We start from the raw sequence: 18,584 nt of genomic DNA, 5'->3' as shown, positions 1-18,584 counted from the left end.
GCAGTGTTCCTTAAAGGAAAATCTACCCATAAATGGAGACATTTCCCCGTTCCTCCCAGATTTCCCGGAGTGGACGGCGATTGCTGAGGATCATGGGGTGTCCCGGATTCTCCATAGATTGGGGAGAGGGGCGTGTGGCTGGAGGCCGATCATCAGACAGCAGTGGAATGGGGAGGGGAGCAGCAGACAGGGGGTTGGTGCAAAGATGCTTTAAAGGGCTGGACCAGGGGCCTGGATGCGGCTGCACCGTCTGGGTTTGGAGGAAGCAGCAGCAGATGGGTCAGATGAGGACATGTGGCAGGGCTCAGGTGCAGCAGAGCTGACTTTGTCACTGTTGCATTAGTGGAGCCGAGTATGTCAGATGCGGCAGAGCCGAGTACATTGATGGAGCGGGGATGAAGTGTTGCAGAGCATGATTTATTCATGTACATGCTCCAAGCTGGTCAGGAGCAGCACTTAAGAGTATGAGAGATGCAGCAGAGCTGAAGAGGTCATCGTAGCAGGGATGGGTCTCCGTGTACTAGAACCAAAAACAGCATTGAGCTGAGATTGTCAGGTGCAGCAGAGCCAAGTATATTAAATGCAACAGAACACAACTGCAAAGCAATGTAGCAGAGCTGACTTTGTGATTGTAGCAGAGCTGACTTTGTCAAAGTAGCAGAATTGAATTTCAAATCATCAGGTGAGGCTCAGCGTATGAGGCAGAGCAGAGCCGAACATATGGATGTAGCAGAGCTAAACATATGGACGTAGCAGAGCCAAACATTATGGTCGTAGCAGAGCCAAACATTATGGATGTAGCAGAGCCAAACATATGGTCGTAGCAGAGCCAAACATTTGGATTTAGCAGAGCCCAACATATGGATGTAGCAGAGCCAAACCTATGGATGTAGCAGAGCCAAACCTATGGATGTAGCAGAGCCAAACCTATGGATGTAGCAGAGCCAAACCTATGGATGTAGCAGAGCCAAACCTATGGATGTAGCAGAGCCAAACCTATGGATGTAGCAGAGCCAAACCTATGGATGTAGCAGAGCCAAACCTATGGATGTAGCAGAGCTAAACCTATGGATGTAGCAGAGCCAAACATATGGATGTAGCAGAGCCAAACATAGATGCAGCAGAGTAAAAAATGGTTGCAGCAGAGCCCAACATATGGGTGTAGCAGAGAAGTCTGTGTACTAAAACCAAAAAGAGCATTGAGCTGAGATTGTCATGTGCAGCAGAGCCAAGTATATGAGACACAACTGAACACAACTGCAAAGCAATGTAGCAGAGCTGACTTTGTCAAAGTAGCAGGATTGAATTCCAAATCAGGCGAGGTATGCAGTGCATGAGACAGAGCAGAGCCGAACATATGCATGTAGCAGAGCCATACATATGTAGTTAGCAGAACCATACATATGGAGGTAGCAGAAACATACATATGGATGTAGCAGAACCAAACATATGGATGTAGCAAAGCAATTCATATGGATGTAGCAGAACAATACATATGGATGTAGCAGAGCCCAACATTTGGCTGTAGCAGAGCCCAACATATGGATGTAGCAGAGCCAAACATGTGGATGCAGCAGAGTCAAACATGGATGCAGCAGAGTCAAACATGGATGCAGCAGAGTCAAACATGGATGCAGCAGAGCCAAACTTATGGATGTAGCAGAGATGAGTGTGTAAAAGTATCTGGGTGCCAGGTGTAGCAGAGCATGGGTCAGTGTAGGGGATCCACATTGGCTAAGTGCAGATCATGCAGCAGAGTTGGCCGAGTTCACATGTCCCGTAATCATCCAACCATTTTTGCACTATTTTGCTTCTACAGGGTCTTTATTTCCCGGCACATTCAACTTTCATGTGATCTGAGGTCATAAATCAGCTGAGAGGAGCTCAGAAAATGACAGTGAGCTCATCAGACAGAGCTCACTGACAGACTCTCAGTTATCTCACTCTGCAGTCAGCAATAGACCAGGCACATGATGCAAAACTTTTAATGAAAACCAGTGACAAAATTTATTTTTAGCCCCCCCAAAAAAAATCCATTCGAAAAGAGACAGCCCCTTTAATGTAGCAGAGCTAAGTAGGTCATCTGGCACAACCCGTTGTGATAGCGATGTATTAGGTGATGGTTGTGAGATCTGTGTGGCCGGTGAGGACCGCCGGTCCTGGGATGGGGTCCGTTCATTTTCCCGCATCTTCTCCGCACTCTCAGCACTAAATCAGCTGCAGCCATCCCGAGCATCCCTCCAATCCAGGGGCCAATAGCAGCGCTGATGGAGGATTAGACCTACTGTGATTGGTAGAGAGGAGAGCCCCCTGGGAGACAGGGATAAATGTAAGGACCCCCTCCCCTCCTTTCCTCCCCACCTTAGCCAGCTGTGTGACTTCAGGTCTGCAGTGCTCCACTCTGTAAGGCAGACACTACACCCTGCGCACACTGGGCTCTGCTACATGCACTGACTCCTGGCATCACCCATGCACACACCATATAGGACATAGCACCCCGTAGATTGGCACCGAACTCTGCACCCCAATACAGGGATAGGCAAACTAGTGTCACCCTCTCCGGCACTGCAGCATGGCCACCCCAACCGAAAGAAGCGGAACAGGTAGGAAAAGAAGAGGGGGAAATGTGGGTGGCCCTTAGGGGCCAAGAGTTATAGAGATTTGGACTCTAGGGGGTTAATACACCCTGGTGCATGCTACTGGTTGCAAACCCCTTTTAGAAGGCATGTAAAGAGTTAATGGGTCTGATCGTGGCTCAGGTCCGGTCCGCGTGGCACATCTTCAGGTCTCGGGTCCGTATTCTGCAGGGAGGACCGTCTGCTCTGCAGTATGTTCCTCCTCCATCCTTACTGCAGGTGCATTGCAGTGTCCCAGCTCTTCCCATGTATTGCTGCAAGCTGGAGCACATGGGGTTAATAGCGGATCAGGAGGGCTGATGGGAGGGGGGCAAGGTAAATTCTGGGGGTTACGGACCATGTGGAAGGTTTGGAGGGGCGAGATGCAGGGATTGGGGTCATGGAGGGTGGGTTCAGGGAAAGTTCTCTGCAGTCTTTAGGATCACACTTAAGGGGGTCACACAGGGCCAGGGAGACACTTCAGGGGGTCACACAGGGGCAGGGAGACACTTCAGGGGGTCACACAGGGGCAGGAAGGGGGCTGGGGGCACAATCTATAAAAATTGATGATCTGCAGAGGGACAGATCGGGGCAGGAGCTGCTGGAGGAGACTTGGAGAAAGTGAGGAGGATGAAATTGGAAGGGGCAAGGAGGGGAAGGAGCGAGGAGTGGAATTAGGGAGGAGGGAGAAGGGGGTCACCCTTATAGGACCCCAATCCTAATGGAATAATTCGCCCCAATAATGAGGATTGTGTTAATAATGTTGCCTAATTGGCACACGATTGTCCAGGTGACCCACAAATATTAGGAGTGACCCCAAAATGAGGGTGAACCCCAACACTAAACTTATAAAATATGGTTATCCCTAGTGTAGAAAGCCACAAAATAATCAATGGAGATCTGAGTTTGGGTTTTAGGAGACATATTGCCCTAAAAGGGGTTCAAGAACGGGCTCAATGGAAATGGGCTGTGAATGGTCCTCCTAAGACTAGTTGATAGATTGACCCACCCTCCCGACCAACTGCCCCTCGAGGGGACTCTATGATGTAATTGCTCTCTTTCCTTATCGCACCTCTGTGAATTTGGGAATTGCCCTGATGGGCATAGGCTGACATGAATGACCACCGGTGGTCCTCTAGACAACCACAGTCCTGCCGAGATGATGCACCCTTAAAGATAACACCAGTTTGAGCTTTTGGTTCCTCACCCATCATGGTGTCCTGGGATGAGCTATGGGTTGGCATGAATGGCCACCGGTGGTCCTCTAGACTAGCATAGCCCCTCTGAGATGATGCACCCTTAAAGATAAATACCAGTTTGAGCTTTTGGTTCCTTGCCAATCATGGTGTCCTGGGATGAGCTATGGGTTGGCATGAATGGCTACCGGTGGTCCTTTAGACTAGCACAACCCGTCCGAGATGATGCACTCATAAAGATAATACCAGTTTGAGATTTTGGTTTCTCGCCCATCATGGTGTCCTGGGATGAGCTATGGGTTGGCATGAATGGCCACTGGTGGTCCTCTAGACTACCATAGCTCCTCCGAGATGATGCACCCTCTAATAATAAAGATAATACCAGTTTGAGCTTTTGGTTCCTTGCCAATCATGGTGTCCTGGGATGAGCTATGGGTTGGCATGAATGGCCACCGGTGGTCCTCTAGACTACCATAGATCATCCGAGATGATGCACCCTCTCGTAATAAAGATAATACCACTTTGAGCTTTTGGTTCCTTGCCAATCATGGTGTCCTGGGATGAGCTATGGGTTGGCATGAATGGCCAGCGGTGGTCCTCTAGACTAACATAGCCCCTCTGAGATGATGCACCCTCTAATAATAAAGAATACCAGTTTGAGATTTTGGTGACTCGCCCATCATGGTGTCCTGGGATGAGCTTTCGGGATTGAACTATGGGTTAGCTTGGATGAATAATGGGGTTTCCAGCCGCTTAGGTTTTCCCCGTGACTCCTCTCGGGAACTCCTGAAATAGGATCTCCTGAGTTTCTCCAGGAATAAAATGGATGCCCACCGCCCCTCCCGGTGCCACTCAGGGTGCCCGGCTGTGCAGATGTTATAATGTATTCCGCAGTAATGAAGGCGCTGAACCAAACTGCCGACCTATAAAAAGAAATCGCTTTACATGCCGTCGCGGCATCACCTAACTAATTGGCTCTGACTCCTCCAAGGCTTCTTCCCTCGCCTGGTCAGTCACTTAGCAACTGCACAATATCCTATATTCTCGGAGCATTTATGGGCTCTCCCTTAGGCTGGCATCTTATTCTTCCAATGCCAATTATACCTGATACTTGGAAATAGAGAACCGAGGGGTCACCAAAAGGTGTGGGGAATGATGGCACCACGAAAGGCCACATGGGAGGTCTACCTTGTACCTTGTGTATGGTGGAAAGTTGGAACCAGTCAGGAGCTTCTCAACCCCAGATTCACCTGCATTGCCCAAGGTAATAGCAACATGGCCTCCAGCTATCTAGCAGCCTTCCCTGCAGGAACTAATAGGAGATAGAGGATAACTCTTTCCTAGAAAACTGGGATTTCATTCCCTCATTTAGGAATTATTGAAGAGGGATACTTAATTCAAAATCCTAATTTCTAAGTCAGGGTAAAGGGGGTAGGGTGGTGGTCGGGCGCGGGGGGGTACGTAGAGATCTACATGAACAGGCATAGACAGAAAACTTACTGATTTAATAGTATGGGTGCAATGTTTTATTCCTCCTAAGGTTGGTAGTTTTCTAATTTTCACCTATGGTAATAGGGGAGCTTAGTTTAGTTACATAGATAATAAATAGCAATAACATTGCCCAGTAGATTAAATCCTGTGATTTTAATATTTTTATGTACATGACCCAGAATACAGATCTCTTCATTACGATTTTTTCCCCAAACAGTCTCATTTGCAGTCATGAGGGAGCTTAGTTTAGAGATGTAGATGACCAACAGTGGTATTATTATTGCAGTTTATTGATGCAAGAGTTGATTTTTTAAATTAAATAGCCTAAAATACAGATAACATGAATATTATTCTCTTTACATTTTACTTATGCACCCACGGTCATAGGGAGCTTAGATTAGAGATGTAGATGACCTACAGTGGTGTTATTATTGCTATGTATTGACGCTAGAATTAATTTTTTAAGTAAATGGCCTAAAATACCAATAACATCAATATTAACCTTTTTACATTTTACTACTTCACCCCTGGTCATAGGGAAGCTAAGATTAGAAATGTAAATGACCTACAGTGGTAGTATTATTGCTGTGTATTGACACAAGTTGATTTTTTTTTCCAGCAAATGGCCTAAAATACCAATACCATCAATATTAATCTCTTTACATTTTAGATTTTACTATTTCACCCCTGGTCACAGGAGAGGTTAGAATAGAGATGTAGGTGACCTACAGTAGTGTTATTATTGCTGTGTATTGACGAAAGAGTTGATTTGTTTTAAGAAAATTACCTAAAATACAGATAACATTAATATTATTTTCTTTACATTTTACTACTTCACCCCTGGCCATAGGGGAGCTTAGTTAAGTTATGTACAGTATATTACTTAGAGTGCAGTCGTTATTGTTATTCTTTCAGTTCTATTAGTTGAATATTTTTTGTATATTGCTTATAATACAGATCTAAACATGCTAAATAATAGTTAACAGCTATCACCTATGGTCATAGCAGAGCTTAGTTTTGTTACATACTCTAATTTCTACTTGTTTAGCCTTGTAGGTTGAATATTTTTAACTATAAATGGACTCAAATGCAGATATTAGGATCTTTATATTTTTAACATAGTTACCTGTAGTCATAGGGAGCTTAGATTAGTTATGTAGATGACATACAGTGAAGTTATAAATGAAATTAACTGAAGATACTTGAATGTTATATATACATGGTCTAAAATACAGAATATTAAACTATTCACATTTTAAAGCTCTGTAGTCACCTATGGTCATAGGGGAGCTTAGTTAAGTTATGCGGATCACCTTGAACGCGGTTATTACTATTGTTTGAGTCTTAGGAGTTGAATATGATTAATGTATGCAGATTAGAATACAAGTAATACTACCATTCAGATATTTACATTTTAAAGTTCTGTAGTGTCACCTGTGGTAATAGGGGAGCTTAGTATAGTTGCATAGATGATCTTCAGTGTTTAATGTTATTACTATTTGTTGTCCACTATAACATTGATGGTCTATCCTTAGGATAGGTCATCAATGTCTGATCAACCAGATTCCGACACCCAGCACCCCGCCAATCAGCTGTTCTTGGTCCTGGCAGCGGCACGAGTTGGCCAGAAATGCTTATTTCCGAAGGGGACCCTGCACCTCCACCTCCTATTGATTTAAATGGGACATGAATGTGCAGTACCTGGCCACAGCCACTATCAGAAGATGGAGCAGCTCTGGAACTGAGCATTTCCAGCAGCCTACTGCCATCGAGAACAGCTGATCGATGGGGGGTTCCAGGTGTCAGACCCCGACTGATCACACATTAAAGACCTATTCTAAGCATAAACCATCAATGTTAAAGTAGTGAAGAACCCCTTTAACACGTAGTAATAACATTAGACACTGAAGATCATCTATGCAACTATACTAAGCTCCCTTATTACCACAGCTGAAAATCACAGAACTGTAAAATGTAAAGATCCTAATGATCCTCTTTAAGTCTTGTGAGTTGAATATTTTTATGTACATGTCCTAGAATACAAATAAGGTAACTGATATGATACTTATATTTTTAATGCTCTGTATTTTCACCTTTGGTAATAAGAGAAGTTAGTTTAGTTATATCCATAATCTATGTAAAATTCTGTTATTATTGATGCTGATTGTGTCTTGCGAGTCTGATATTTTTATGTAAGTCAGCAAGTATAAAAGACGGCAGATCATTCTAGGCTGATTGTCACGTTTGGTTATAAGGGAGCTTAGTTAAGTTATTTAAGTAACCTAGGCTCTTTGACACCTTTGGTTATAGGGGAGATTAGTTGAGTTATTTAGGTAACTTTGTATGCAAGTGGTATAGGACAGACATAATGCAATGAGTATGTTCAATCCAGCTTGTTTATATAAATATAGCTTTGTTACAACTATAGTTTCACCTCTGGTCATGGGGGAGATTAGTTAAATTGATGGTCAAGAGAGCAGCTACTATGGATTTTGATTTAGACCAGTGAGTTTTTAAGAAAGTGGGCAAAAATCCAGATAGCATCAATATTATTCTCTATACAGTTTACTACTTCACCCCTGGACTTAGGGAAGCTTAGTTGAGTAGCATGCACTGGGATGTTTTACTGCAGTATTATCTGGGGTAATTAAAAAGTTTAGGTTATGTAAATTTCCCTAACTGTAGGTGCCATTGCAACATTGTACGTGACCTGGAGTACAGTTTTCTTATAGCTTTGTAGAGTCACCTATGATCATAGGAAACCTTGGTTAACCATGTTGAAGGCCTGGAGAACAGCAATTATTGCCGATTGTTGAGTCCAGAAACTATATACATAAGCTAGAATCAAACTGAAGCTACTGCTTTCCTGCTTCATCTCTGGTCATTAGGGAGTTTAGTTGCATTTTATCTAGATGGTAAAATGGTTATTGATATTTTATACAAATCAAGTGTTAAAAAGAAATAATTTCTATGTGTTATATGTGATACAATTCACAATTAGGAATGAAACTCTTGAGTGAACAGCTACAGAAAGTAACAAGTGTGCAAATTCAGCCATTATTAAAAGATTTAGCTCGTCTGAAACTCGATTCACACAATCTCCTTTTCCCACGTGAATAGGAAAAAAAAGCCCCGTAATCAATACCCAATCCAGCTACCCACTTATGTCATTACAATTAATCTGAGTGGCCGGATCCAAACTCATTTTACTTCTGAGTGTGCAATATATTGGAACTGATCAATCTTCAGCTTTAACTCAACACCGTGTAACAAAAGGAAACCCCCTGATAATGGAGCCCGGTGCAGAAGACGTGATCAGATGTCCGAAAATCAAGAAGAGGCACGAAAATAACCAAACATGTCACAATATCGAAACATCCAAGAAGCCACAAGAGGCCTCGTGTGACGGAAATGCTGAAAACTATAAACCCATCCTCCAGAGAGCAAGAAAATCCTTCCAAAGCGACAGGTAGCAAAAAAACGGAACTCCCCTAATAGTGCGAAAGAGAAGCACAAAGAAATCAACAGGACCAAAGCGAAAAGCAGCTCCAGTATATCAGTGCACTTACACCTAAAAGCAGATAGGGGGCAGTATTATAATAGTAATATTCTTGTCCATAAGGGCAGAATTATAGTAGTTATATTCCTGTACATAGGGGGCAGTATTATAGTAGTTATATTCTTGTACTTAGGGGGCAGTATTATAGTAGTTATATTCCTGTACATAGGAGGCAGTATTATAGTAGTTATATTCTTGTATATAGGGGCAGTATTATAGTAGTTATATTCTTGTACATAGGGGGCAGTATTATAGTAGTTATATTCTTGTACATAGGGGGCAGTATTATAGTAGTTATATTCTTGTACATAGGGGGCAGTATTATAGTAGTTATATTCCTGTACATAGGGGGCAGTATTATAGTAGTTATATTCCTGTACATAGGGGGCAGTATTATAGTAGTTATATTCTTGTACTTAGGGGGCAGTATTATAGTAGTTATATTCTTGTATATAGGGAGCAGTATTATAGTAGTTATATTCTTGTACATAGGGGTAGTATTATAGTAGTTATATTCTTGTATATAGGGGGCAGTATTATAGTAGTTATATTCTTGTACATAGGGGGCAGTATTATAGTAGTTATATTCTTGTACATAGGGGGCAGTATTATAGTAGTTATATTCTTGTATATAGGGGCAGTATTATAGTAGTTATATTCTTGTACATAGGGAGCAGTATTATAGTAGTTATATTCTTGTACATAGGGAGCAGTATTATAGTAGTTATATTCTTGTACATAGGGAGCAGTATTATAGTAGTTATATTCTTGTACATAGGGAGCAGTATTATAGTAGTTATATTCTTGTACATAGGGGGCAGTATTATAGTAGTTATATTCTTGTATATAGGGAGCAGTATTATAGTAGTTATTCTTGTACATGGGGCGGTAATATAGTAGTTAAAGCGAAACAATCTGTATATTGGTGCCTCTTGTATCTTCTGCTATTTACTTTGTGTCATTCAAAGTCATTTTGTGAAATTGCTGCCTCAGTGAGGTTTGGGGCCAGCTCTTTGTAGTGACCTTCTCGTCTCCTCTGTGTTCGGGATGTGCTGGGTTTTGTTGATTACTGCTCAATATTTTATTAATGTCACTTTAGGGTGAGATATAACCCCCATTCTGTGTGATGGAGTATACTGAACACTGTAGCGAGGTTTCTTGTAAATATTATTTCTCTATTCCTTTGTTCCGTGATGTTTATACAGTTATTCTCTGTACGTTTCGGCTTCTCCTATGTTGGTGCGGATAGATGGCGCGTCGCTGCCGATAACTCGCGGGTAATGGAGGACTCTCCTGCGGCTCTTGTCAGGAGCAGTCGGCTGTGGATCGCTGACTCAATGTCTTCTTACGAGGAGATGAATACGAGAAGCTTCGTGAGATGTGCGGAGGATTCCCTGCTGACCCAAGAAATCCCCAAAGTGCCGTCTTCCCCTCTCCGGCCCCTTCCCCGATTCTTCGCGCTGCTACATTTATTTCTGAGCTTTTAGTGAAGTTCTGATGGATTCATTCCTAGATTGTTACAGGCAGGAGGAATTCTAAAAATACCCAGAAATGTTGGCTTTTAGCTGCTAGGACTCATCTATGGGTAGACCCCAGCACCGGCCCCTCGTGGGGAGCACGACCCTTCGGATATTGGAGAGAGGAGCGATGTGGAAGGGTCAGACTATTCTATCTTAATGGGTCCCATAGCAGCCCCCATAGTCTGCAGTGCTGGTAATGCAGCTTTGCTGTAAATGGCCACGCATTAACTCTATATCATCCTTGGCACACATGCAAAGGTAGAATTGGTCTGGATCCCAAGGTGCCCGATGCCTTTCATGGCAGCTGTGGCTACCGGCACTGACTGACACAGAGGGACTGGAGAGTAGATGGGGGGAGCAGTCAGGTCAGGGACGAGCCTTATACATTACATTTCTAGATGTTGGAGGAACCAACAGTAAGAGTAATAGAGGAACCAAGAGTAAGAGCAATGGAGGAACCAACAGTAAGAGCAATGGAGGAACCAACAGTAAGAGCAATGGAGGAGCCAACAGTAAGAGCAATGGAGGAACCAACAGTAAGACCAATGGAGGAACCAACAGTAAGACCAATGGAGGAACCAACAGTAAGAGCAATGGAGGAACCAACAGTAAGAGCAATGGAGGAGCCAACAGTAAGAGCAATGGAGGAACCAACAGTAAGAGCAATGGAGGAACCAACAGTAAGAGCAATGGAGGAACCAACAGTAAGAGCAATGGAGGAACCAACAGTAAGAGCAATGGAGGAACCAACAGTAAGAGCAATGGAGGAACCAACAGTAAGAGCAATGGAGGAACCAACAGTAAGAGCAATGGAGGAACCAACAGTAAGAGCAATGGAGGAGCCAACAGTAAGAGCAATGGAGGAACCAACAGTAAGAGCAATGGAGGAACCAATAGTAAGAGCAATGGAGGAGCCAACAGTAAGAGCAATGGAGGAACCAACAGTAAGAGCAATGGAGGAGCCAACAGTAAGAGCAATGGAGGAGCCAACAGTAAGAGCAATGGAGGAACCAATAGTAAGAGCAATGGAGGAGCCAACAGTAAGAGCAATGGAGGAACCAACAGTAAGAGCAATGGAGGAGCCAACAGTGAGAGCAATGGAGGAACCAACAGTAAGAGCAGTGGAGGAACGCCTAGCCGTGTTAAACTGTATTGAACGCAGGAGTGACGACCATCTCCTTACCTGCGTCCACCAGCAATGCGGAAGGAAGGAGGTGGGCGGGATGTTACGGCCGCTCATCTCCACCCCTTCTCTACTATTGGCCGGCCGCTCAGTGACGCCGCAGTGACGTCGTTGTGACGCCGAACGCACCTCCCCCTTGAAGGAGGGATTGTTCGGCGGTCACAGCGGCGTCGCTGAACAGGTAAGTGCGTGTGACGCTGCCGTAGCGATAATGTTCGCTACGGCAGCGATCACAAAATGTCGCACGTATGACGGGGGTGGGTGTTATCGCAAGCGATGTCGCAGCGTGTAAAGCACCATTAAGAGTAATGGAGGAACCAACAATAAAAGCAATGGAGGAACAATTGGTCATGATTAGGTTGTGGGTCAAGTAAGATTAATGGAGGAACAGTAAGAGCAACGGAGGAACAGCAAGAGCAACGGAGGAACAGCAAGAGCAACGGAGGAACAGCAAGAGCAACGGAGGAACAGCAAGAGCAACGGAGGAACAGCAAGAGCAACGGAGGAACAGCAAGAGCAACGGAGGAACAGCAAAAGCAACGGAGGAACAGCAAAAGCAACGGAGGAACAGCAAGAGCGACGGAGGAACAGCAAGAGCGACGGAGGAACAGCAAGAGCAACGGAGGAACAGCAAGAGCAACGGAGGAACAGCAAGAGCGACGGAGGAACAGCAAGAGCGACGGAGGAACAGCAAGAGCGACAGAGGAACAGTAAGAGCGACGGAGGAACAGTAAGAGCGACGGAGGAACAGTAAGAGCGACGGAGGAACAGTAAGAGCGACGGAGGAACAGCAAGATCGACGGAGGAACAGCAAGATCGACGGAGGAACAGCAAGATCAACGGAGGAACAGCAAGAGCAACGGAGGAACAGCAAGAGCAACGGAGGAACAGCAAGAGCAACGGAGGAACAGCAAAAGCAACGGAGGAACGGCAAAAGCAACGGAGGAACGGCAAGAGCAACGGAGGAACAGCAAGAGCAACGGAGGAACAGCAAGAGCAATGGAGGAACAGCAAGAGCAATGGAGGAACAGCAAGAGCGACGGAGGAACAGCAAGAGCGACGGAGGAACAGTAAGAGCGACGGAGGAACAGTAAGAGCGACGGAGGAACAGTAAGAGCGACGGAGGAACAGTAAGAGCGACGGAGGAACAGCAAGAGCGACGGAGGAACAGCAAGAACAACGGAGGAACAGCAAGAGCAACGGAGGAACAGCAAGAGCAACGGAGGAACAGCGAGAGCAACGGAGGAACAGCGAGAGCAACGGAGGAACAGCGAGAGCAACGGAGGAACAGCGAGAGCAACGGAGGAACAGCGAGAGCAACGGAGGAACAGCGAGAGCAACGGAGGAACAGCGAGAGCAACGGAGGAACAGCAAGAGCAATGGAGGAACAGCAAGAGCAATGGAGGAACAGCAAGAGCAATGGAGGAACAGCAAGAGCAACGGAGGAACAGCAAGAGCAACAGAGGAACTACTGGTGATATTAGGCTGTGGGCCGTCAGTAAGAGCAATGGGGGAACTAACCATAAGAGCAATAGATTAACTACTGGTGATGTTAGGCTGTGGACTGACATTAAGAGCAATGTTAGTCTTTGGGCTGACAGTAAGAGCAGTGGAGGAACGCCTAGCCGAAACTGTATTGAACATAGGAAGCATGAAAAAACCCTCTCCCACTGGGACAGCCGATGCCCTTTTTTTGGGGCCCATGGATGGTTCCTTTGTCCTCCCTGGGGGTCCATATATCTATTTTACGTGAAGTCACCATATTTGCTCATCACTAATTAAATCCAGTTGCATTTCTATACAGCGTGGCACCATATGGCGGTTGTATTTTACTTAGTTTAGTATAGGATTCACACTGTGTAGCACAAGGCATGGATTGTGTACGGATTTTGTATTTTGCCCCTAAATTCAGAGCCTTCTCCCTGGGACTGGTGGATTGTAACCAGTCTGTTTTTATTTTGGGCCTCATTATAGACGTGCAGCATTAATAATACGCATGCTCTGGCCGCTCTATCCAATTTCCAATCCAGGTCTGATACTAATTAACTTTGTTTTGCGGCATAATTTGGCTTTTCAGTAAACATCTTCTGCCGCCCAGTGGCCAACAGTGGAATTGCAATCATAATCTCAGACTGTTAGACCCTACATGAAAATGCGCAGCCATTACATTCCCAGCACGTTGCTAAAAGTAGACGCCAGTCACTTAGAAAAATCAATCGCAGACTTCAGCTCCGGCCATCAGGAATAAAGGCTCATAAGGATCCTGAACCCACTTTGCACTCTTCATATAATTGTCCTGGACTTTTCTCTGCCCCTAAATATATAATAATTGAGAGGGATGGGAATTTTACATGTTCAATCTGGACTCAAATGGTAGTGGATGCCATCCAGTGCCCCATCCATTGTGCCCTATATATATGGATGTATAAAGAGAGGAGGGGGCCAAACAGCAGAAGGGGCCCATGCAATGGCTGCTGCCACCAGCATCCAATATTCCATTGGGTGAAGTGGATTTTGTGCTTTTCTTGCCCCCTTCTCAGGTTGCAGGGTCTGTCCATGCCGACATCCTACCCACATATATGGGACCCCCTTTCCTTGCAGTCCTATAGCGGAGCCATAATGAAGCTTTCTTTTACCATGAAGCAATGGTTCAATTTGTTGCCAAATTTCCTTGTTGGCACTGGTGAGGTTAGGTTGTGGGTTGACGGTAAGAGCAATGGATGAGCCAACAGTAAGAGCAATGGAGGAGCCAACAGTAGGAGCACTGGAGGAACCAACAGTAAGAGCAATGGAGGAGCCAACAGTAAGAGCAATGGAGGAGCCAACAGTAAGAGCAATGGAGGAACCAACAGTAAGAGCAATGGAGGAACCAACAGTAAGAGCAATGGAGGAACCAACAGTAAGAGCAATGGAGGAGCCAACAGTAAGAGCAATGGAGGAGCCAACAGTAAGAACAATGGAGGAGCCAACAGTAAGAACAATGGAGGAGCCAACAGTAAGAGCAATGGAGGAGCCAACAGTAAGAGCAATGGAGGAGCCAACAGTAAGAGCAATGGAGGAACCAACAGTAAGAGCAATGGAGGAACCAACAGTAAGAGCAATGGTGGAACCAACAGTAAGAGCAATGGATGAGCCAACAGTAAGAGCAATGGAGGAACAAACAGTAAGAGCAATGGAGGAAGCAACAGTAAGAGCAATGGAGGAACCAACAGTAAGAGCAATGGTGGAACCAACAGTAAGAGCAATGGAGGAACCAACAGTAAGAGCAATGGAGGAAGCAACAGTAAGAGCAATGGAGGAACCAACAGTAAGAGCAATGGAGGAACCAACAGTAAGAGCAATGGAGGAACCAACAGTAAGAGCAATGGAGGAACCAACAGTAAGAGCAATGGAGGAGCCAACAGTAAGAGCAATGGAGGAACCAACAGTAAGAGCAATGGAGGAACCAACAGTAAGAGCAATGGAGGAACCAACAGTAAGAGCAATGGAGGAACCAACAGTAAGAGTAATGGAGGAACCAACAGTAAGAGCAATGAAGGAACCAACAGTAAGAGCAATGGAGGAGCAAACAGTAAGAGCAATGGAGGAACCAACAGTAAGAGCAATGGAGGCGCCAACAGTAACAGCAATGGAGGAACCAACAGTAAGAGCAATGGGGGAGCCAACAGTAACAGCAATGGAGGAACCAACAGTAAGAGCAATGGAGGAGCCAACAGTAAGAGCAATGGAGGAGCAAACAGTAAGAGCAATGGAGGAACCAACAGTAAGAGCAATGGAGGCGCCAACAGTAACAGCAATGGAGGAACCAACAGTAAGAGCAATGGTGGAGCCAACAGTAAGAGCAATGGAGGAACCAACGGTAAGAGCAATGGAGGAGCCAACAGTAAGAGCAATGGAGGAACCAACAGTAAGAGCAATGGAGGAACCAACAGTAAGAGCAATGGAGGAGCAAACAGTAAGAGCACTGGAGGAACCAACAGTAAGAGCAATGGAGGAGCCAACAGTAAGAACAATGGAGGAGCCAACAGTAAGAGCAATGGAGGAGCCAACAGTAAGAGCAATGGAGGAGCCAACAGTAAGAGCAATGGAGGAGCCAACAGTAAGAGCAATGGAGGAACCAACAGTAAGAGCAATGGAGGAACCAACAGTAAGAGCAATGGAGGAACCAACAGTAAGAGCAATGGAGGAACCAACAGTAAGAGCAATGGAGGAACCAACAGTAAGAGCAATGGAGGAACCAACAGTAAGAGCAATGGAGGAACCAACAGTAAGAGCAATGGAGGAACCAACAGTAAGAGCAATGGAGGAGCAAACAGTAAGAGCACTGGAGGAACCAACAGTAAGAGCAATGGAGGAGCCAACAGTAAGAGCAATGGAGGAGCCAACAGTAAGAGCAATGGAGGAACCAACAGTAAGAGCAATGGAGGAACCAACAGTAAGAGCAATGGAGGAACCAACAGTAAGAGCAATGGAGGAACCAACAGTAAGAGCAATGGAGGAACCAACAGTAAGAGCAATGGAGGAGCAAACACTAAGAGCAATGGAGGAACCAACAGTAAGAGCAATGGAGGAGCCAACAGTAAGAGCAATGGAGGAACCAACAGTAAGAGCAATGGAGGAGCCAACAGTAAAGGCTGCTTTACACCAGACAATCTATCGTGCGATAGATCGTCGGGGTCACGGTTTTTGTGACGCACATCCGGCATTGCTGGCCTGTGTGACACCTCCTAGCGACGCAGTATCGCTCACAAATCGTGAGTCGTGTACTGCTCGCTAGGTTCCATAATATCGTTTAATTTAGTAGTTCATCGTTTCCAGGGTAGCACACGCCGCTCCGTGTGACACCCCGGGAACGATGAACAGCAGCTCACTTGCGTCACGCGGCCGCAGCCGGCTGTGTGAAGGAAGGAGGTGGGCGGGATATTTACGTCCCGCTCATCTCCGTCCCTCCGCTTCCATTGGCAGGCGGCCGTGTGACGTTGCTGTGACGCCAAACGTCCCTCCCACTCCAGGAAGTGGATGTTCGCCGCCCACAGCGAGGTCGCACGAGAGGTAAGTATGTGTGACGGGGGTTACTGACTTTGTGCGACACGGGCAGCGATTTGCCCGTGACGCAAAAAGGACGGGGGCGGGTACGATCGATTGTGAAATTGCACAATCGGTCGTACCATGTAAAGCAGCCTTGAGAGCAATGGAGGAGCCAACAGTAAGAGCAATGGAGGAGCCAACAGTAAGAGCAATGGAGGAGCCAACAGTAAGAGCAATGGAGGAGCCAACAGTAAGAGCAATGGAGGAGCCAACAGTAAGAGCAATGGAGGAGCCAACAGTAAGAGCAATGGAGGAGCCAACAGTAAGAGCAATGGAGGAGCCAACAGTAAGAGCAATGGAGGAGCCAACAGTAAGAGCAATGGAGGAGCCAACAGTAAGAGCAATGGAGGAACCAACAGTAAAAGCAATGGAGGAACCAACAGTAAGAGCAATGGAGGAACCAACAGTAAGAGCAATGGAGGAACCAACAGTAAGAGCAATGGAGGAGCCAACAGTAAGAGCAATGGAGGAGCCAACAGTAAGAGCAATGGAGGAGCCAACAGTAAGAGCAATGGAGGAACCAACAGTAAGAGCAATGGAGGAGCCAACAGTAAGAGCAATGGAGGAACCAACAGTAAGAGCAATGGAGGAACCAACAGTAAGAGCAATGGAGGAGCCAACAGTAAGAGCAATGGAGGAGCCAACAGTAAGAGCAATGGAGGAACCAACAGTAAGAGCAATGGAGGAACCAACAGTAAGAGCAATGGAGGAACCAACAGTAAGAGCAATGGAGGAGCCAACAGTAAGAGCAATGGAGGAACCAACAGTAAGAGCAATGGAGGAGCCAACAGTAAGAGCAATGGAGGAGCCAACAGTAAGAGTAATGGAGGAGCCAACAGTAAGAGCAATGGAGGAACCAACAGTAAGAGCAATGGAGGAGCCAACAGTAAGAGCAATTGAGGAGCCAACAGTAAGAGCAATAGAGGAGCCAACAGTAAGAGCAATGGAGGAGTCAACAGTAAGAGCAATGGAGTAGCCAACAGTAAGAGCAATTGAGGAGCCAACAGTAAGAGCAATAGAGGAGCCAACAGTAAGAGCAATGGAGGAGCCAACAGTTAGAGCAATGGAGGAGTCAACAGTGAGAGCAATGGAGGAGCCAACAGTAAGAGCAATGGAGGAACCAACAGTAAGAGCAATGGAGGAACCAACAGTAAGAGCAATGGAGGAACCAACAGTAAGAGCAATGGAGGAACCAACAGTAAGAGCAATGGAGGAGCCAACAGTAAGAGCAATGGAGGAGCCAACAGTAACAGCAATGGAGGAGCCAACAGTAAGAGCAATGGAGGAGCCAACAGTAAGAGCAATGGAGGAACCAACAGTAAGAGCAATGGAGGAGCCAACAGTAAGAGCAATGGAGGAACCAACAGTAAGAGCAATGGAGGAACCAACAGTAAGAGCAATGGAGGAACCAACAGTAAGAGCAATGGAGGAACCAACAGTAAGAACAATGGAGGAGCCAACAGTAAGAGCAATGGAGGAACCAACAGTAAGAGCAATGGAGGAGCCAACAGTAAGAGCAATGGAGGAGCCAACAGTAAGAGCAATGGAGGAGCCAACAGTAAGAGCAATGGAGGAATCATTGGGGATGTTAGATTATGGGCTGACAGTAAGAGCAATGGAAGAACCATTGGTGAACAATGGGGGACGAGGAGGAAAGATGTGCAGAATATTCAGAAAGTAATTGACATTACATTCCTATTACCTGAAGCCAGAGCCCTATATTCTTTCTTCCCAGGAACCATTTACCTATAAACCTATTGAGTATCAGGCACCCTTGAGGATCACTTGTGACTCTTTAAGGACATGAGACTTGATTAATTCCTGTAAGACGCCTTCATTTTATTCCTGAGGCGTGGAGAGGAGTCGGGGGGTACGATGGCACCGGGGGACACATTGGCACCGGGGGGGAGATGGGTCCAGGCCGGCATCTGT

General features: G+C 45.7%; 1 protein-coding gene across 1 annotated transcript in view; it reads left to right on the top strand.

The window, feature by feature from the left end:
* Positions 1-2,349: 2,349 nt before the first annotated feature.
* The window catches only part of LOC142256231 (sodium/potassium-transporting ATPase subunit gamma-like), a 24,170-nt gene continuing 7,935 nt past the window's right edge, over positions 2,350-18,584 (top strand). The window contains exon 1 of the mRNA XM_075327810.1: positions 2,350-2,603. Coding sequence (XP_075183925.1) covers positions 2,573-2,603 — 31 coding nt within the window. The 5' untranslated portion in view covers positions 2,350-2,572. The remainder of the gene's footprint in view (positions 2,604-18,584) is intronic.

Source organism: Anomaloglossus baeobatrachus, chromosome 11, assembly GCF_048569485.1.
Source record: "Anomaloglossus baeobatrachus isolate aAnoBae1 chromosome 11, aAnoBae1.hap1, whole genome shotgun sequence".
In the NCBI taxonomy this organism is placed as follows: Eukaryota; Metazoa; Chordata; class Amphibia; order Anura; family Aromobatidae; genus Anomaloglossus; species Anomaloglossus baeobatrachus.
The sequence above is the reverse complement of the archived record's forward strand: the minus strand, read 5'-3'. Positions and strand labels throughout refer to the sequence as shown.